This window comes from Staurois parvus, unplaced genomic scaffold, assembly GCF_062004578.1.
Source record: "Staurois parvus isolate SC_StPar_1 unplaced genomic scaffold, SC_StPar_1.0 ptg000682l, whole genome shotgun sequence".
NCBI classification, from domain to species: domain Eukaryota; kingdom Metazoa; phylum Chordata; class Amphibia; order Anura; family Ranidae; genus Staurois; species Staurois parvus.
Window position 1 is genome coordinate 6,923,081 of NW_028318478.1, and position 22,569 is coordinate 6,945,649.

General features: G+C 40.4%; 1 protein-coding gene across 1 annotated transcript in view; it reads right to left on the reverse strand.

Moving 5' to 3' along the window:
* Window positions 1–1,051: 1,051 nt before the first annotated feature.
* Window positions 1,052–22,569, reverse strand: part of LOC149447572 (proprotein convertase subtilisin/kexin type 5-like) — a 150,300-nt gene continuing 128,782 nt past the window's right edge. Inside the window, exons 15-16 of the mRNA XM_089652432.1 lie at window positions 13,801–13,972; window positions 1,052–3,549 (exon numbers count right to left, since the gene is read on the reverse strand). Of these exons, the coding sequence (XP_089508558.1) occupies window positions 3,134–3,549; window positions 13,801–13,972 (588 nt within the window). The 3' untranslated portion in view covers window positions 1,052–3,133. The remainder of the gene's footprint in view (window positions 3,550–13,800; window positions 13,973–22,569) is intronic.

A 22,569-nucleotide genomic window follows, 5' to 3' on the forward strand; every position in this document is an offset into this window, starting at 1 on the left:
GCGGGTAAGCACCGGACAGGACCTGGTGACTGACAGCCATGGCCGTGAATGGCGGCGCAGGAAGGGGGCTCGGCTAACGCGCGCCCCCTACCTGGCAATGCAAAATCACATATCTATACAAGATCGCCCCCTATAACAGTATTTCTGTTATAGGGCGGTCAGGAACTGGTTAAATATTACCATACAGTACATTGGAAATAATTTTTATATGGAGCTGACCACAGTCTTGCAGTATATAAAAATAGAAAGTAGATTCCCTTTAGGCCACGTTCACACCATGGTGCAGAGACGCACGTTTTTCTGCAAGCATTCTGCAAGGGCACAAAGAAAACAATTATTCTATATGTGCCCTGTTTACACCACACAACACTAGTATCACCTGCAGATTTTTTCTGCACAGGAATCTGCAACGTGTATAAAACTCATTGAAACACGCATGAAAACTGGTGTTAGCGTATGTCTCTGCAAGTGAAATATGTGCATCAGTTTCCATCAGTTTTTCTGAATGTATGGTGTGAACGAGACCTCAAAATGTTAATGACAAACATATCTATTTTTAGATCCATAACTAAGGGACAGATTTAAAAATGAGAAAGTGAATCTAAACGCATTAATCTTCTTAGGTTTACCAAGCATCTGCTGGCCTTTCACCCGGAACATTTGAGGAAGGTGCACACTTTCCTAGTGGTGAGTAGAAAATCTGAAGGCCGGTTAATGATACTGCACATTTTTTGACTACCCCGCTCCAACAACAGCAGTGGTAACCTGGATTTGAAATCCAGATGTGCAGAGAATAGAATGTACAGGTGACAATTTAGCTTCACAACTAGGTCAAAATTATTCGAAGCTTAATAAATATGCACCTAAAATATGAAAGGGAAAGTTATGAAATATACATTAAAACCATTAAATTGATATACAGTAACTTGTACACATAGAATAGCATGCATTTTAGAGAAAATGAAATAAGTCGTCAGTATGCAGCAATCAAGATAAGACAGATACAGTACCCAAGGAGTCGATTTATATAATCTGAAAACAAAAGAAGAAATGGAGGTGAGCAGTCAGTCAGTTTAATTTTTCCAGCAAATTAAAGATAAATCCTGATTGGTTACATTGGGAAAGCTCCCCTCTTTTGTTCCAGCTTTCAAAAACTCGCCCCTCTTTAGATAATACCCAGTTTAACATGTGTGCCTGTGATGATTATTGATACATTCAGTTTATGACAACTTGTTTGCTCTTTGCAGACAGTCCAATTGCACTTGAAATTTTACCAGAGCAGGGTAAAGGTGACTCAGCTTCAAGAAAAAGTTATTTAGACATGCAGAAGTTTGTTAAATTCTAGCAGCATATTTCTCCCATGTCACTCAGTGTCCATAATAATGCAGCCATATAAGATTCATTTTTGCAATGACTAGAGGCAAAGTGCTGTACAAAGCTCCTCACTCCATGCAGCTTTCGAATACAGAGTTAAATTTAAGGTGCTAGAATGGCTGAGTATGATAGCTGAATACTTAGCCATGACTGTAAGAATGTAAGAAATACAGGTGCAAGCAATAACTTCATGGTTCCTATCATCTCTACAAAGCTAGTAGGTTCACATACGTGCGATGCGGTATATCGCATGTGATTCGCACAGAAACCGCACCTCATTCCAGTGCGAATCACATGTGATTTGTGTGCGGTGCGATCGGAGCCATACATTTTGTATGCCTCTAATCGTACTGCACCCACACCAAAAACATGCAAGACCCTTTTTTGGATCCGCACTAGAATTGGATCGCATAGGTATTCACACCTATGTGATCTGATTCTGCACATCGCATCGTGTTTTGTGGATCGTTTTCGGGGTGTTGTTAACTTAACATACACACCCGCAGCAGTGTGCATGAACGGGGTGCGATTGTGATGCGGTATGGAATTCGCACTGAAAGTGCTGTGAATTCCGTACCGCATAAGTGTGAGCCAGGGCTCCTAAATCAGATTTTCTATAAAATCTAATATGAAGCCATTGATAGTTATGAGCATTATCTTTTTTTTTAATTCTGTGTCTGTTGTTATCCTTTTTTATAAGAATGGCATGTTTAATGATTTGCTTAAATATGTTTTCCAATAAGATGCAACACTCACATAAAAGTATCAGAACTCTTGCTAATTAGTGTGACAGCAAGGTTCTTACTAACAATAAGGCAGCTTTAATCCAATACAGAGTTTGGAATATTTATATATTATATATATGCATACACACTAAATATGTAGCAGAGAAGTGGGGACCATGAGCTGGGAATAGGGTTGCTGCCTTTTCTGGGAAAATACACTGGTCTTAAAGTCTTTTGCCTCTAAATCCCATTGCAAACAATTTCCTTTGTTACCACCCAAGCTGGTAAAATAGCGGCCAGGTGGCAACCCTAGCTGGGAGCGATGCGCTGTGTCCAGGAACAGTTGCAGGGTAAGCAAAGGGTGAGATGGGAGACAAACACTATAGGAGGAGTGAGATGTGTCTCAGGAAGCCATTGTGGACAGCTGGGTTAAAGGGGCAATTTGGGTAAGAGGGGTTTGGGACCTTGGAGGTAAGGTGAGAGACAGAGAAGCATGGGGGGGGGGGCATATTTGACAAGGAGAGTGAGGTGCTGTGCTGTGCCTGGAGGGATGAAGGGAATGGTAAGGAGTCAGTGTAAGGAAGGATGGTGAAAGGTGAGTTGAAGGCACTGACAAGAGATGGAGGTGTTGTTAGTGGTGGAGAGAAGGTAAGATGAGGTGAGAAGGGAGGGAGTTGCTGTGAATGAGGATGTTAATCTATACAAATACTCAGAAAATAAGATTTAGCACATCTACATCCAATGGCGCTAACACATCTACAGTACATCCAATGATCATATAAACCTTTGTCTTAATTACAAGACAAACACATCATTATTGTTTTTGAGCTTTTTTTAAAAAAAAGTGTCCTATTAGTCCGTTTATCAGATACTAATTTTCTTCCTGCGTCTTGATTTAAGAAATCCAGCAGTAAACTAACAGCAAGCTAATCTGGCTTCCCCATGTGTTTAATACTGAGCTATGCATATATGTTGCTCAGATATATGTTGGTAGGAACCAATGCATACAAATATAACAGAGACATATCATGACATCATACTTTGTTTATACATGCCAATTCCTGCAACACCCTACTATCAGCTGGTCTTAACTTAAAGCTATACTTTTTGTACACCGTTCCATCCCTAGTGCTGTATACTATGTCGCATTCATCCATACTGTCCTCCTCTTCAGCATCAGAGGCATTCTTATGAACAATGGTGTCCTCATCGTGGTATGTCATAGCCCTGGAATTGCCGTTCAGTCTTTCATAGCTTGGCTTCCAACACAGGATCTTTTTGGACTTGGCTTGTTTCATAACAAACACTGCCACTGCCATGATCAATAGCACCAGAAGCAAAATGGGGGTGACAGCAGAATAAGAGACTTTGGGAGGCAATCTGTTGGCCAGCTTTAGGTTCTTCAAGGCAACCTGTTCAGCTTCAACTTGTAAGTGTTTTATGCAAAGTACTGCAAAGGAATGGGCAGAATAGGAATTAGTATTTCATAGGAATTGGTCAATTCAGTAATGCAGTGTGGAGTGAAAACTGTAAAGTAAAACATTCACTGCAACCGGCCAGTACCCATCTTATATCGGGATATTCTGACTGCTAGTTTCAGTGGGTTACTGCACTTTGCTTTGTGCATTCGTTTTCTAAAAAAAAAACACTGCTTTTTTTTTTTTTGTATGATGGTTTTTGACAAACTGACAAATGGAACTAAGCAGGACAGAATTACCTAACTGCAATAAATGTCCACATTAACAATGTTTATCTATTACATAATCTAAAGTTTTCCAAATGCTAACCAATTCCTTTATCACCCAAACAATAAATAAAAACACATCACCCTGTACCCCTAGAATTATTAAAAAACTGCCATTTTCAGGAATGTTCGCCGTTTCCACTGACCAGCCATTGTCTGGGGGAATAATCAAATGGAAATGGTGGAATCACTATTGTTCTTAGCAAAGTAAACAGAGCTGGCGGCATACGCCAGCTTTGCTCCTCTGCTTACCACCCTTTGGTGGATGAATAGGTGGAAAGCAGAAAAGAAGATATCTATAAATTGGTTGTAAACCCCTGAAATGAAAAATGAACAGAGCATATCCCTCTATAACAGGCATCACTTAATGGAGGACCACGGTCTGGATCTGGACCAAGTTGCAGTCCCATCTGGACCACCACAGTAACATCATTCAGGAGCCAGTTCTTTCCCGCACAGTCTCCACCTTCGCTGTCATCTTCACAGCAGAATGCAGAGCGGGAAGAAGAACAGTTCTGGATGGAGGGTGGGAGCAGGAGCTGCCAGTGTTAACTACCAGTAGGTGATTGATTGCTAGGACACAGGCATTCCTAGCAACCATTCACCAGCTTGTTAATATGAATAGTTAACTCCGGCAGCTCCTACTCTGCTGCTCTGTCCATAACTGTTCTGCCTCCCTCTCTCCACTCTGCTGTTATGTAAGGTAGGAGAGTGAAGGGGGCTAAGACACTACACTGTGTGTGTGGGGGGTGGGAGGGGGAAAAGGACACTACTGTGGGGGGGGGGGTAAAGGACACTACTGTGGGGGGCAGAAGACACTACTGGGGCAGTATACACTCTGGGTGGATGTGGGGTGTGGGGAGCAGTTAACACTACTGTGAGGTGGGGGGGCAGAAGACACTACTGTGGGGTGGGAGGGGGCAAAAGACACTACTGTGGGGTGGGGGTGGGCAGAGGACACTACTGTGGGGGAGGGAGGAGGCAGAGGACAGTACTGACACTACTGTGGGGGTGAAGGGTGTGAAGAAGGGGCTGTGGCGTGAATGGGGGTACTGTGATATGCAGGGGGACTGAGGACATTGATGTAAAAACTGGATTGTGACATAGGAGGAAAGGGCTGTGATGTGAAAGATCTGAGTCATTGCACAAATATACAGTTCGGACTTCTGCTAGAAGAAAAATTTTCTGGCCTCAATCCACAGCACCGAATGTAATTTCTGTCTTCTCTCTTCCCTTTGCTATCTGTATGAGTCACTTCTGACAGGTTATTACAACACCACAAAATTTTCGGAGACAGCCCGGTCCCCCACAGATTAACAACCTCAACTGTGCATGTGTATTTGTCTATAAGACTGTGTAGAGGGGGTTTAGGAATTCTCTTCTCTCAGGTCTCAGATTACACTCAGCTCCATATTCTATGCTGTGCAGTGTGTGATGTCGGACCCACCCATTGCCTGCTGGAACTGAGAAATAGCCTTTGATCTATATGTTTTAGAAGGCTGCAGAGGAGAAAGGGCTACAGATAACCAGGTACAGCGTATGTAGGAGGATTTCTATCATCTCTGTGTATCAACTGGGGCTAGTCACTTTAGTGAGTAAAGGTTTACAACCACTTTAAATAATAATAGTGAGGCTTGTGGTGACCTGATAAAATTTATATTAAGAAAATGTGTACATTTAAAGCTATTATTGTCTCAAAATATCACATCCATAATTGTCTTCTTTCAAAAAGCTCTCACTTTTCCACAATTATTTTGTATTCAATTTAAAATCACAAAATAGTCACTATATTTTCTTTGGCAGAAGATTTCTAACCAGTAAGCCATGTGACAAATGTAAATCAATATATTACCATATAAATTATGTCTTGTTAATGTAAAGCTGTAAAAGAGAAAATAATAATTATACTGTGTCCTTGTGTAAGGAAAACATCAAAAATGTTTTGGATGTGATATTATTGCCTAAATATATACAGCTCTACAAAAATTATTTTAGTTTCTTTACATTCTAAGGAAATGCATTTTAGCATTGAAAAAAAAGTTTTGTTTCCAGGTTTGCTAATGATAGTTTTAAAATAACTAGTGCTTTTGCAGGTAAAAATTACACATTTTATTCTGTATTTGAACCATTTGTTTAAAAAAATGTAAATGTTTGTGGGTATCCTTAAGCCTCTCTTTGCACAGCCAGACAACAGGTATTTCTCGCACCAACTTGCATCCAAAGACAATGACCAGACCATGGGCTTGGTTTTGTTATTTTATTAGGAGAAATCAACTTGGACGGGGAATAAGGATTATGGGATGCCAAGTTTGGCTTGACGCAATGGAAGGGGGACACTTCACTCCAATGTACAAAGGCAGATCCTGGACTGTTCTTTTCCTGAAAGCCGACAGTCGTTGCGGATCAGTAGCAGCTGCCCTTTTTACAAGGAACTAGCAGCCTCTCAAAAATCGTTTTACTTCTTGCAGCTACATCTCTCCCCTTATAGAGCTGCTCCCAGCTCCACAGCCTGCAAGCAATAACAGCCCTCCTGGCTTCTCAGAAGATCTCCCAGGACAAAGATAAAGGATTGAGCCCAGCATTGTCCTTACAAAGCTTGCTACGTTTGGAAGTCTTTTCCCTTGTAGATCCCAGAGTGTACTGCTGTACTCACACTGTCTTCCTTGCTCCCTGCTGTCCAGGCCTTGATTCCATCCATTCCTTTTCGCAGAATGTATCCTAGGGGACCCCTCTTAGACAAACAGTCTTCTCAGCATTCCATCTTCCACCCATCTCACCCGTCAGCCTGACTCTACCATATTTATATGCCAGCCCACTACTCTACCAGGCCTCCAAACCTGGGATTGGCTGGACCCCACATGAATATGCAGATTAGGCATCCACCCCTTCCTGCTTACCGACTTCCAGAAGGTTCTATGGTACCCTAGAGTCAGGAGGAGGTTATAGAGCCACAACCTGTTGAGTCATCCAGCTGACCTACAATAACCTGACCTTAATCACATGACGCACACAACTACCATGAGTCACACACAAGGAAAGGAGTTAACCTCTTCCCGTTGATAGGACATACACATAAGTCCTTGGTTGGGAAGGGTGATATGTCGGTCATCTCTGCACCTGCAGCAATGATTGAGATATAATTCTTTAGAGATGGTGATTCTGCATCTTGTAAAAGTAGTCCGAGTGGCTAAAGAGCCACTGGATTATTTTTACAGGCAGCGGAAGGGGGTCCCCGCCGCTTCTTTTACCGGGCTCTCCCAAGTGATCAGGGAGCCTGGTAAGTGAGAGGAGAGGATGTCATTCATCCCACTGTGTGATGTCAGAAACCAGAAGTGACAAAGATTTCGTCATTTCTGGTTTCGGTCTCATGTAAACAAGCCATTACTGGCTTGCAAAAATATTGGATCATCCCTTGTAATAGCAATAGAAGTGATCAAAAAAATTAAAGTTACAGTGTAAAAATAAAACATTTTAAATAAAATAAATAATTATTTTTTTAAAAAATGTAAAGTGCCCCTGTTCCTGAGAATGCACACATCGGTCCCACATGCATATATCAACGGCAATTGTGAGAGCAGTAATTCTAGCACCAGACCTCCTGTTTAGCTCTAAACTGGTAACCTGTAAAGGCTTTTAAAGTGTCACCTATGGAGATTTTAGGAACTGAAGTTTGACGCTGTTCCAAACTGTTTAGTATTATACTCTATTGTGTTTTTGTGCATTACATTTCATTAAAGTGTATATTTTGCAAACAAATTTGAAAAACCTCTGCACAAATACCATATGGCATAAAAATATGAAACACTCACCATTTTACTCTCTATGGACTCTGCTTAAAAATATATGTAATATTTGAGGGTTCTAAGTGGTTTTCTAGCACAAGAACAATGTGCCATCATGTAGGAGAGGAATGTCAGAATTGGTCTGGAAGTGGTTAATTAAAACTAAAGAGGGTTAACTAAAGTTGGTCATAGATGGATCAAAATTCAGTCAGTTCAGCAGGGACCAGCTGAATATTGATCCATCTATGACTGTTCCCGTTCAGGAGGAGTCAATCTAATGATCGACTCCACTCGAAGGGGACTGTTGGAAAATTTGTATTCGATCAGCACAAGCAGCACTGATCAGTGTATTATGCCAGTCCAGCTGTCAGAATGTATTACCATAGCTGGGAGGATTCCTTCATGCACCTCAAATGTGTGGATGTGTTGGTCCCATATGGATGGTTTAAGGCCAGGTTTGCATCTACTGTATATTTCTCTCCCCATGGCCTACTGTTTTGTACTACCTTCCTAGCCTGATCAAATGCTTAGCTCTAGGGCCTACTGTACATTACTGTGAATAGTAAATGGAACCCCAACACACTAAGCAGAAGGACATGCATTACAGTGCATTTCAGTGTGTTGCGTGACCAAAAATTGTATTTGCCTTTTTTGGTGTATTAGGCAGCCAATGGAAATGCATTAGTTGTGGGTACATGTGTGCAGATCATCAAGATGGTCACTTAACACTAGGGCTCTGTACTGCATCCACCTATATTTGTTGACCCCTGGATAAATAAGGGGTGTGAGAGATCTGCCCAAGACAAAAAACTGACAATGCTGACTTAAAGTAGTTGTAAACCCTTCCATATACCCAATGAAGTGACTGGTCTCAGGTGATACACAGAGATGAAACAAATTCTCCTAGATTAGTTGTACCTAGTTTTCTGCAGTCATCTCTTCCCTACATCCATTCAAAGTCCAAAATTTTTAAAGCTTGTCTGAAACTTCAGAAAATGGGGCAGACAACTAACATTACACACTGCAGAGCTCAGTGAGGAGAGCTCTGGGAGCTGATTGGAGGAAAGGGACACACCCCCAACTTCACACAGCATACAGGAACAGAGCTGAGGCTGTCCATCACAGGCTGTGTACTGGAGCTCCCTCCCCATGAGAAATGACTCATGCAGATAGCATGAATGGAATGAGGCAGAAGACAGAAATTACACTTAGTGCTCTGGACAGAGACCTGTACATATTATAGAGGGATATGCTTTGTTCAAATTTCATGTGTGAGGTTCACAACCACATTAAATTCCTACACATTAAATACAGATATATCCCTGGAGGTAGGAGATTACAGTACTTACCAAAATGTACAAACGAATGACATTACTGACCTAGAGCTAAATGAACATTCACTGTACAAAATGAAAATTCAACCCCAAGGAGTTTGATCTTGGAAATATAGATGATGACATCTGTCAGCCTGTGTTTCAAAGTTCCATTTCATAGTTTATATGTAATAAAAAAAACTTGTAAAAAAAAGAAAGCTCCTTATTTTGGAAAACCATTATATTCAGTTCTTAGGTACTTTTTGCAGCTACTATGACCTCAATCCACCAAATACCTAACTAGTTCAAACATAGTTCAATACATTTACAAACAAAACACACATGATATAAAGTCCAAGCACAAGACAAGGAAGTGGTTCTCAGAGGTCATGGTTGAATTAATTTTCTTTTTTTTTCATATTTTTACCTGTATTTTTACCTGTGTAACACACTTTGGGGGAGAAACCAATCATCTTTCAGGTTTTAGGCCCTTTCACACAGGGCAGAATACTCTTTGCTGAGCAGGGAATTTGTTTGTTGTTCTCCTGCTGAGCAGAGCGGGCAAATGACAGGACACTGACACGGCCCGCTGTACTCTATGGGGGGTCAGATGTAAATGGACTGGCTGCCCGTTTATACCCAACTGCCCTCCAATCTGATCCACTGAGACGGATCGCATTGGAGATAGGCAGCTGTAAAAGGACACAAGCCTGTTTACATCAGCTGCTCCACAGAGGAGAATGGGGGGGGGGGGGTCTGCCTGAAAAACTGACGGGCAGACTCAATCAGACCGATCATGTGAAATGGGCCTTTATTGTCAAAGCTTAATTGAACAAGCTGAAGTTAGCAACTGATTGGCTACTATGCACAACTGCATCGGATTCTGAGTGCTCTGTTTTAGTAAATCCCCCCCTTTGTGTACTGTATTTAGAAGAGAAGTAGGACAGGACTACAGATTCCTCTCCTTTGACAAGATAAGGTATATATTGAACTTATTGAACAGACAAGTTCTTTGTCAGGGTTTACATACACATTAACTTTTAATGGCTTCGTTCACATTAGGGGTACTACTTACCACCCTCTGAAAAGCGATCTATGGCACTACTGCTGCCTCCTGAAGACCTGCTTTTTTTCACATTTATTTTTACTTATTTGTAGATCAGTCCTGCAACTGTGAGCCACTGCAGTACAGCCCCATTGAACTCAATGGACGCGTTTGACAGGCAGTGCCACCTGTCAAACTCTGCACTCCAAGTTAAAAATGCTGTGACCACAAAGCCAAGCATTACGGCCATAGCATGTGTACAGCCCTGTCCAGCTGTATTGTTAGAATTTGGGTGGGCAGCCGGGGGTGGGGACCACAGCTCAGCTGCCTATTTTTACCACCCACTGCCTGCCTGTCTTAAAGAGCTAAAATGGTTTTAAATGGCTGTAGGATATTTCACACTCACTACATTCTCCCTCTAATTGTACCTCCAATTTCACGAGATGTTCATGCTTAGTACAGGGTAAGGTAGTGTTTGTGAGATTAATAGCTTACAGTCATTTAAACACATTTACATTTTTACAACAACTGAGATCATTTTGACCCAAGGGCTAAATCTAAATCCACTTAAAACAGATAATGCGGTCTTTTGATATTTATTAAATCTCTGGAACTCCAGGCCAAATGTTCAAATTTAAAGTGCTAAGCTGGAATTGCCCATAAACCCCTTTTTCTTTTGGAAATGATTCTTTCCATGCAGTTCTCAGGGAGAGGTGCATTTATATAAAAGAAATTTATCTGGATTTTTTGTAATTTTTAATACCAAGTCCTTATTGTGATGTTTACTATTGTCTGCTTCCTTGTCCTATTTAGTTTCAACTGGTTAATTGTTTAATTATGTATATTGTTGTATTATCTTGAGCCACCCCTTGTTTTGGGTAAGCAATTGTGCATATATGTCCTGTCTTTTGTATTAAGCATTATGCTGTGAACAAGGCTATTTGCTGAAATGCATCAGCCTGCTTTTTATGTCACTCCAAAGTAATAAATAAAGTCTTCATATGGATTTTGGAGTTGCTGGCTCTGTCCATTACTTTATACAGCTTTGCCTGAAAGTTTCCCGTTGTACTCCATTAAAGTTATTCTTGCAGTACCAGTCCAATGCAGCTGAGACTCTAAATTAAAAAAGAGAATACAGCCACCACATCTAACGATTGGTAAACTGCAATGTGTTATATTTCTGGTTTTGGGTTTAAAACTGTTTTAACATATTGCAGTTTACCAATCACTAGATGTGGTGGCTGCATTAGTTTTCTTTTTTAGGCTTTTTTTCCCCTCTGTTTTAACCTGGTGATCTGGCCAGTAACACACCTCCTGTGTTATAGTGCCTCAACTATGATGAAGAAGCACAGAGAAACCTCTAGACAGAAGCACTGTCAGTCTGAAGGGAGGGGAGTGTTAGATGCATTAGCAGATTTTGATACACTAAGAAATTGAAGCCAATCTCCAGCTAACATGTTTTAATAAATTACAGCAACAGTTATTTTCTTGAGGGATAAAGGATTTATATACATAAATAAAAGCTGATAATTGTAAGCATCCCTATCAGTGGTAAATGGTTTGTCTCACCCCTCTAACTGCTAAATCTGCAGGACAGCTTGTTTTGTCGAAAAACAGACTTACTGGCAGGATCACCAGGTGAAAATAAACAGAAATCCTAAAACCGCTTTCCAAACGCCTGTCTAACGCCTGTTAAAGATCTCCATCTCACTGGTAGCACTGTGAAAGGATTCCAAATATAACAACTTCGCATAAATGACATCAAGTGCAAAGTACTTTTCTTTTAACCTGCAAACAAAATGTGCAAACTAATGTGACATAAGTCCATAAGTGTTCATACAAACAACTATAAATAAGTGATATTTTTCATTTCTGGAGCGCCCAAAACACACCACAGGGGTCCAACCCCTATGAAGAAGTCAAAAGTGCCTGATTGGTCCAAAGGTGGTGAGAACATTGAGCCAATATGCACACCTTATTATGACACCATGAGATGAGCTGTTTTTATCTTATATACGTAGCTTATTAATAAATAAATATTGATTGTATGGGTTACTATACCACTGAAGGCTATCTTTTTCTTTTCCATTTGCAATGAGATGGAGAGAGAAGTGATTTAATGATATGATGCCTGGAAGTTATGGTGAAGCTCTTTCAGTGCCTCTCCCTTTGGATTCAAACTCACCAGGTGAATATGCCAACCATTCTCATGACCGGTATATCTCGCTTAAAGACCTCTGGACCATAACCTTAAAGACCTCTGGACCATAACCTTAAAGACCTCTGGACCAAAACCTTAAAGACCTCTGGACCAAAACCTTAAAGACCTCTGGACCATAACCTCTGGACAATAACTTAAATTAGAGCAAAAGCCTGGAAGCAACTCATATACTTCTATAATCATATACATTATCTTGGTGTTTTCACTGAGAATTACAGTAATTAGTGATAGGCTGAACACCCCCCGTGTTCGGTTCGCGGTTGAACATTCAAACTTATTGAATGTTCAACTGTGAACATCGAACATAATGCAAGTCTATGGGACTCGAACTTGTAAGTTCAAAAGTGAAATAAGGGAAAAACAATGTTTAAAAAAGTACCGTTTTTAAAGGGGCAATCTTTTTTCATTACTTAAAGTAAAAATAAAAATGAAAAATTCCTTTAAATATCATGCCTTGGAGGTCCCATTTAGCTACCTGCAAAGTTGCCCATCTGTACAATGTATAGAACTTGCTCCAGCAGAAATGACATTTAAAAAAAACAAACACAAAAAAAGAACGTGGGGTACCTCCCCTAATCAATGCCAGACCCTTTAGGTCTGGTAGGAAGGTTAGGAGGGAGCCCACAGTAAAATATATTTTTTTAAAGTGCATGGGGTTCCCCCTAAAAGCCATACCAGGTTCTTTAGGCCTGGTAGGAATTTTAAGGGGAACTTTTGGGGAATTTTTTGGCGGAAAAAGTGTGGGGTATATAATGTTTGGGGGTCCAAGCAGAGGACTGGCAGGCCAGGAAAGGGGGGGGACGAGCGAGCATCCCCCCTCCTGAACCATACCCGGCCAAATGCCCTCAACATGGGGGGGGTGATTTTGGGTAGGGGGGCTCCACCCCAAAGCACCTTGTCTCCATGTTGATGGGGACAAGGGCCTCTTCCCCGCATCCCGGGCTGTGGTTATGGGGGTCTGCGGTGCGTGACTTATTGGAATCTGGATGCCTCCTTTAACAAGGGGGCCCCCAGATCCCAGCCACCCCTCTTTGTGAGTGAGTATGGGGGGGTAGTATCATTACTCATTCATCAAAAAAGTGTAAAATGTGAATAAAAACACAACAGTTTTTTGACAAGTCTGTTATTACAAACAAAGCTCCAAAAATAGTTCCATAGTTGTAGTCCATTGGCAGTCATGGCATCCAGCGTTGTCATGACGACGACTTGCCAAATTAAAAAAAAAATTATGCCCACCGACTGCACTCTCCGCTATCTGTTTGGTCAGATGTAGACAATTGGGCGGAGCTAGCAGTGATGTCACCGCTAGCTCCACCTAATTGTGCTGTGGTCAGGTGCATTGCTTTGGCCAATTACAATGCACTCAGAGCGCAGTGCATTGTGGGGTGCGGCGGGCGAATAGCCTGCCGAACTCCCTTACCGTTCATGTGTTCGCAGAACAAACAAATGGCCGATGCTCAAGTCAATCAACAGTAAGTGAATGCAAACATGCTTGGTAGAAACACAGATCTATACTCAGAAAAAAAGTTTTCAAAAAAGGGTCAGACTGGATGAACCATTAGGCTGCCATCAGTCTTCTATGTTTTATTTACATACCAGAATTCAGGTCACAAAAGCAGCAATCGTTCTGATCAGTATGCGAATCACAACAGTTGATGCATCTCATTTCTTCAGGTGACCAAGCAGTATTTGTTTTGCATGTTATACAAAGATTTGGCCCCCCACCAGAACAATGCCTGCATGATGAATCACAAGGCTGGCACACACCCTGCAAAATAAAGGATTAAGTCAATGGAAGTAAACCACAATACAGTGACACTAAAAAACATAAAGTACTTAATGCCCCTGTAATCTATTTCTCATGAAATTGTTTTTTACTGTGGTTTTCTGTCTCTTTGTAATGTTCTCTGTGAGCTTCCAACCAAAATTGCAATTAGTGTCTGTGTATAAATAGTCAATGAGTTTGTTAGCTCTTATGTGGATGCACTGTGCAGGCTAGATACTGTGCAATGGGGAGCAGAAAAGAACTGTCAAAAAGACCTGCGTAACAAAGTAATAGAACTGTATAAAGATGAAAAATGATATAAAAAGATATCCACAGCCTTGAATATGCCAGTCAGTACTGTTCAATCACTTATTAAGAAGTAGAAAGTTCTGGGATTGATGGCAAGATGAATGCAGCATGGATATTAAAAATGTATGTACTTTGTCGCTGTTGCATTGGGCATGCGCAGTTTTAAAGCATGTCATGTTTGTTATCGATTTACTCGGCATAGCAACATCTTTTATATTGTACCAAACAATTGGCCAATATATTGTGTTTTTGTGCATTAAAATTCAAAAAAGTGGGGTTTTTTTATTTGTTTGAAAAATCGCCGCTCAAGTACTGTGTGACATTAAAAATTTAACCCACCATTTTATACTCTAGGGCCTCTGCTTTAAAAAATATATAATGTTTGGGGGTTCAAAAAAATTTTTTTTCAAAAAGTGTCAGAAAAGGCCTGGTCTTCCAAGTGGTTAGAAGAGTGGGTGATATGTGGCATAAGCTTCTACTGTTGGAAAAAAATGCCAGGATAACAACACCCCCCCCCCAAATGACCCCTTTTTGGAAAGTAGACACCCAAATCTATTTGCTGAGATGCATGTTGAGTCAATAGGAGAATTTATTTTTTACCACAAGTTTTTGGAAAATGACAAAACAAAAAATTTTACACAAACTTGTCACTTAAATTATATATTGCTCACACCACACATGTCATGGGTATATGTGGAATTACACCCCAAAATACATTCTGCTACTTCTCCCGAGTATGGGGGTACCACATGTGAGAGACTTTTGGCAGTCTAGCCGTGTACAGGACCCCAAAATCCAATAGGCATAGGCTTTTAAAGGGCTTTATTTCCTCCTTATACTGCCTGACTACCTATCACAGTTTCAGAGGCCCTGAAATGCCAAAATAGTACAACACCCCCCCCCCCCCCAAAATTACCCCTTTTTGGAAAGTAGACGCTCCAAGGTATTTGAAAAGAGGCATGGCAAGTATTTTGTAGATTTAGTTTGTTGCCACAATTCTTTTGGAAAATGCAGAAAGGAAATAAAACGTATTTTCCTTTCTTTTTCTTTTTTTTTCAAAGCCTTGTGACAAAAAATGAGATCTGCAAAATACTCAGCATGTCTCTTACTAAATTTCTTGGAGTGTCTACTTTCCAAAAAGGGGTCATTTTGGGGGGGGGGTGTTGTGTTATCCTGGCATTTCAGGGCCTTGAAAACTGTGATGGGTAGTGAAATGAAAAAATTATGCACATTTAGGCTTTCAAAGGGGTCATTGGATTTTGAGCTCCTAAAAAGTCTCGCCCATGTGGTATCCCCATACTTGGGAGAAGTAGTAGAATATATTTTTGGGTGTAATTCCACATATACCCATGGCATGTGTGAGCAATATATCATTTGAGTGACAACTTTGTGCAAAAAAAAAAATTTTTTTTTTGCAATTTTCCAAAAACTTGTGGTAAAAAATACAATTTTCCATTGACTCAACATGCCTTTCAGCAAATAGTTTGGGGTGTCCACTTTCCAAAAAGGGGGCATTGCGGGGTTGTGTTATCCTGGCATTTTTTAGAGCCTTTGAAATTGTGATAGAAGGTACGGAAGTGAAATGGGGAATTTAGGCTTTCAAAGGGGTCATTGGATTTCGGGCTCCTGTATGCAGTTAGGCTCCCAAAAGGTTTCACACATGTGGTATCCCCATACTCGGAAGAATTAGCAGAATATATTTTGGGATGTAATTCCACATATACACATGGCATGTGTGAGCAATATATCATTTAAATGACAATTTTGTGTAAAAAACCAAAAACTTTTTTTTTCCATTTTCAAAAAATTTGTGATAATAAAAAATATTCCGTTGACTCAACACGCCTCTCAGCAAATAGTTTGGGGTGTCTACTTTCCAAACAGGGGCCATTTGGGAAGGGGGGTGCTATCCTGGAATTTCAGATCCTCTGAAACTGTGATAGGTAGTGATGAAGTAAAATGAGGAATTTACGTACCATCAGGCTTTCAAAGGAGTCATTGGATTTCAGGCTGCTGTGTGCAGCTAGGCTCCCAAAAAGTCTTGCACTTGTGGTATCCCCATACTCGGGAGAAGTAGCAGAATATATATTGAAGTGTAATTCCACATATACCCATGGCATGTGTAAGCAATATACAATTTAAATGACAATGTTGTATAAAAAAAAAAAAATTGTCATTTTTCCAAAAACTGGTGGAATATAAAAAAAATTTCTATGGAGTCAACATGGCTCTCAGCAAATAGCTCAGGGTGTCTACTTTCTAAAAAACGGTAATTTGGGGGATGTTTTTTGACTCAATATGCCTCTCGGCAAATAGTTTGGGGTGTCTACTTTCCAAAAAGGGGCCATTTTGGGGGGGGGGGTTGCTATCCTGGAATTTCAGAAACTGAAATTCCTCTGAAACTGTGATAGGTAGTGAGGAAGTGAAATGAGGAATTTGCATCAGGCTTTCAAAGGGGTCACTGCACTTGTCTTGCACTTGTGGTATCCGCATACTCGGGAGAAGTAGCAGAATATATTTTTGAAGTGTAATTCTACATATACCCATGGCATGTGTGAGCAATATACTATTTAAATGACCACTTTGTGTAAAAAACAAATTGTAATTTTCCAAAAACTTGTGGAAAAAAAAAATCTTCCATGGACTCAACGTGGCTCTCAGCAAATAGCTCAGGGTGTCTGCTTTCCGAAAAAGGGTCATTGGGGGGATGTTTGTACTGGCATTTTAGCATCTCAAGAAATTCCAGTATCTATACCATAGTTTGTAGACCCTATATCTTTCCCACAAATCAATGAATATACACTTATTGGTATTTTTTCTTACCAAGGACATGTAACAGAATACATACCGAACACATATTAATTACACAGATGCTGTGACTGATTAAAGTGGTAATTAAATTCAACTAGAACCTTATCTGCAATAGATTAGCCTCAGAACCTGTGTAATTATTATGTGTTTCGGTTTTAAAGGGATGAGGTGGCAACCTTAGTGTACAGACTGATTTTACTGTTGTTGGTTTAGTAAAACTTTAAAGAGGCTTCAATGGTTTCTGAGCTTCCAGCCCACAACTAGTATGTACGTCAGGACATCTGACTTCACTGTCTGAATGAAGATTTCAGGTCCATAAAGAAGTATTGAAGCCAGAAACTGCCAAGCAGCCTATATATTTGTCTCAGTACATCAATACAGCTGAAGAAGAATCGTATTTTAAATAAGAGTCAATAAACGTGAAGGAAAATAATGCAAGAATTATGCAATAATTATTACAGGCTTTTCATAGACAGGAATTAGGATATAATAGGTATCACAGGTCAATAACTAGGGTGTGCCAAGAACCATTCAACTGACAGTCTATTAAAGCTTATCAGTCTTTAATATATTTCCGGGTTGTCACACAAATAAATGTCATGCAAGATCACACTTGATGAGTGTCAGCTTCCATAGCCAAGAGACTTTTAAGAGCATTTTTCTCTCTTTGTCAGGCATGTTTTTGTTTAGGTGAATGTTAAGCAGGCAGAGAGGACTGGATCTTAGGCAAGAAAACACAGGAAAAACATGTATTGCACGCGTGTTTAAGGTACTTCCGTTGAAGTCTATAGAGCCAAAAATGATTCTGTCCTAAATAAGCTCTGTACTTCTATAGTGCAACAATTGACAGCACATAATAATAATAGATTTTATTTATAGGTGCCTTTCAGAACACCTAAGGTCACTTTACAAAGATAGCAACAGAGCAACAAGAAAAGTAAAAAAAAAAATTAAATTACATAAAACATTAATTACAAAACAAGTCAGACAGAGTATGCTAGTTTAAAAAGATGAGTTTTGAGACATGATTTGAAGGTGGGTAGGAAGTCAATGTTACAGATGTCAGGTGGCAGGGTGTTCAGAAGTCGGGGGGCAGAGCAGCTAAAGGCTCGCAGTCCCATAGGTGGATGGAAGAAGAAGATCTGAGCGTGTGGGGGGTCTGTTAATATGCAGGGGTTCAGAGAGGTATGGAGGAGCAAGATTGTGGATGACTTTAAAGGTAAGTAATAGAATATTGAAATCGATACAGTATTTGACCGGAAGCCAGTGGAAGAACTGCAGAACAGGAGTGGTGTGATTAACCACTTGCCCTCCAGAGGATTTATCCTCCTTCCTGGCCAGGCCATTTTGTACAATACAGCACTGAGTTTCTTTAACTGACAATTGCGCGGTCATGCAACACTGTTCATAAATAAAATTTATGTAATTTTTTTTCTCACAAATAGTGCTTTCTTTTGGTGGTATTTGATCACTTTTGCCTTTTTTCCGCTATAAACAAAAAAAGGCCAACAATTTTGAAAAGAAAACAACATTTTTTACTTTTTGCTATAAAATATATCCAATAAAAAATAAAAAAAATCAAATTTCATAAATGTAGGCCAAAATGTATTCTGCTACATGTCTTTGCTAAAAAAATCCCAATACGTGTAAATTAATTGGTTTACGTGAAAGTTATAGAGTCTACAAATGGCGGTATAGATACTGGAAATGTTATTTGTATTTTTTTTAATGCTAGTAATGTATACTGACATCCCCAGTGACACTAATACAGTGATCAGTGCTAATAAAAAGCACTGACACTGTACTAATGACACTGGGCAGGAAGGAGTTAATATCTGGGGCGATCAAATGGGTACATGTGTGCTGTGTGTGTTTTACTGTGTGCTGTGTTTTACTAGGGAGACATGCTGTGCAGAGAGATACAAAACAGCACGTCCATGTTGACAGGAGAGAGACCTGTGTTGTTTACACATAGGTCTCTCCCCTGTCAGCTTTACTCGATGAGCACTGAGTGCCGGCCAGGAATCGCTGGCCAGGACCCAGTGATTGACATCCTTAGCATGCACCCCCAACCTGGAAATGCAAATCACATACATATATATATATATGTGATTTGCGCAGCCCTGCCGCCCTGTAGCAGTACTTCAACTATAGGAAGGTAGGAAAGTGGTTAAAGGAGGGGGTTCTAGTGATGATGCAAGCAGCAGAGTTCTGAACCAGTTGCAGTTTATGGAGGGACTTGAAAGACAGACCAAAAAGAAGGGAATTGCAGTAATCTATGCGGAAAGTGACCAAATTGTGAACAAGAACAGCAGTGCTGTTGGGTTTAAAGAATGGACAGATGCGATTACTCTTACTTAGATGGAAATATGCTGACTGAGTGACATTATTGATATGAGCTGGCTGGCGAGTTGATTTTTGAACCATTTTTCCTTTATTACTGACATGCGTTGCCCGGTTCACGTAGTCCTTGCTTCATAAGCCAGTTATAGACCGGGGCAGGTGCCATGTTTTATTACACTGTTGTTTTTAAGGTGAGTGCACTGGGCGCCCTGGCTGCCATTGTGCTACATGCTGGGTGTTCTTTGCACTCCTGTACCTTTAAGAGGGGTGGGCTCCCTTCATGTGCACCTGCCCCTGGTCTATCCTTTAAATGCATGTGCCTCTACTATGGGGACTCTCAAATTTGTAGAGTTAGGACCACAGAATATCAGGGTGCCATGATGTGGCTCTGTGGCTTATGTATGTATTTGCAAATGTGTGCTAACTAAACCCCTGTTTTTAATGCATACTGTTAGACAGGTCAATTTGGTTGTTGGCAAGCTGGCTGGCGAGTTGATTTTCGAACCATTTTTCCTTTATTACTGACATGCATTGCCAGGTTCACGTAGTCCTTGCTTCATAAGCCAGTTATAGACCGGGGCAGGTGCCATGTTTTATTAAACTGAACCAGTTGCAGTTTATGGAGGGAAAGAGAGACCAAAAAGAAGGGAGTTGCAGTAATCTATGCGGAAAGTGACCAAATTGTGAATGAGAACAGCAGTGCTGTTGGGTGTAAGGAATGGACAGATGCGATTACTCTTATGTAGATGGAAATATGCTGACTGAGTGACATTATTGATATGAGTTTGGAAAGACAGTGTGCTGTCAAGGATGACACCCAGACTCTTTACCTGAGGGGAGGGAAAGATTGTGGAGTTATCCACATAAACTGAAAAACTGTTAAGCCTGGTCAGGATGGATTTCGTGCCAAAGAAGAGAACCTCAGTTTTACCAAGTGTTTATTTTGAGAAAGTTGTAAAGAACCAGGATTCGATTTCCTGTACACAGTCAGTGAAGGATTTGGGTGGAAGTGTGGTAGTAGGTTTAGTAGACAAGTAGAGCTGGGTGTCATCCACGTAGCAATGGAAGTGGATGGTAAATTTATAAAATATAGAACCAAGAAGAAGAAGATTGATAAACAGAAGGAACTCCTGGACAAATGGAGATGGTTGGGATTTAAAAGATTTGAGTTGGATGAATTGAGTACAGCCAGACAGACAAGGTTTAAACTAGTTCAGGGGTGAGTCAGTGAATCCAATAGAGGCTAATCTGTCAAGGAGGATGTTATGAGAAATGGTATCAAAGGGAGCATTCACATTGAGGAGGATAGTTATGAGACCAGAGTCAGCTGTCATGAGGAGATCAATTGTGATTTTTATCAAGGCAGTTTCAGTGCTATGTCGGGAGCGGAAACCAGACTGAAACTGAATGAACAGGTCAAAGTCAGAGAGGTAAGTATAGACCTGAGAAGCAACAGTTTTTTCAAGGATTTTGGATAGAAAAGGAAAGTTGGAGATGGGCTGAAGGTTACTGAAGTCACTGGGGTCTGCACCAGGTTTCTTAAGTATGAGGATTATTACAACTGTTTTGAAAGATAAGGGAACAATACCAAAGGCGAGAGAGGAATGTATAATATCAGTTATTAAGATGGACAGAAAGTATAGGCAGGCTTTAACCAGGACAGTAGGGAGAGGATCTAACTGAAAGGTAGAGGGCTTGGCTTACTAACCTACTGGTTGGTTATTTCAGTGTCAGAGGGAAGTTTGAAATTTGAGAAAGAACAAGCAGAGAGAACTGGACAGTGACAGTGAAAACAGACAGTGGAAGGGGCTCAGAGTAAGTTGTTTGTGAATCTTTTCAACTTTGGCGTTGAAAACTGTCATTAGAGTTACAAAAAGAAGTTGTAGAGGGATAAGGCAAAAAGAGTCTGGTGGCTTAAATATGCTATTAACTACAGAAAACAAGGCCTTAGAGCCAACTTCACCTGAAATGAATAATTCTGTAAGGTAGGTGGATTTTGCTGCAGACAGAGTGTTTTTATAGTGAAGAATATGGTTAATATACAGTTCTTTGTGAATAGTGAGTCCAGATTTCTTATAGAGGCGTTTCAACTGACGGCCTTTGCTTTTAGTTGAAGTAGTGCTGGTGTGAACCATGGTGCTGTGTGGGTGAAAGACACATCCCGGCATTTTAGGGTGCCAGGGTATTTAGGAGACTGCAGAGGCCATCGTTGTAATGGGAAACCAGTTCATCAGAAATGGATAAAGAGTTTATTCTGGGGAGACAATTGATACCACTGGGCAGAGCAATAGAATCAATGTCTTTAATATTCTGAAATGCAATCACCCGTGGCAAGAGTGTTTTTGGTAATGAAAGGTAACCCTTAAATTATAGTAACTTGTGATTTGAGATTGGTAGATCATCGTCAGTAATATCAGATGGAGCAACATGTCTCAGATGTGAATGGGCCCCATAGAATAAAACAGAAATCTTTTTGTCAAGGGTGGTGAAGACTATTAAAACATGTTGACACACACACACACATTGCACAGGCACAACCCACTGTTGTCACTATTAAAGTGCTGAGCGAACTGTTGGCGCTATATAAATCCTGTATAATAATAATAATAATAATAACTATTAGGAAGCTGTTCCAGAACAATGATGTACAGCTGAATACCCTCACCATCGCAGTCACTAATTATTATATCAACTGGATTGCTGCCCATCAGATTGCCCTGGATTTTATTATTTTGTAATCCTGACATTACCCACTTGCCCTCCTGAGGATTTACCCCCCTTCCTGACCAGGCCATTTTTGCGTTACAGTGCTGTGTTAATTTAACTGACAATTGCACGGTCATGCAACACTGCACCCAAATGACATTTACCTCCTTTTTTCCCCACAAATTGAGCTTTCTTTTGGTGGTATTTGATCACCTGTGCGTTTTTTTATATTTTGAGCTATAAGCAAAAAATGATTGACAAGTTTGAGAAAAAAACAATATTTTGTCCTGTTTCACCAACATAAGATCCTCCCTACTCCCTTTGTGAGTGTTGTTCCCCCCCCCCCCAGTCTTTGCGCTTTTGCTGTGTCTTATCTGTAGTCTTTTTTTTTTTCATCCCCCACATCTCTTCTAATATTCTGCTAAAACTTT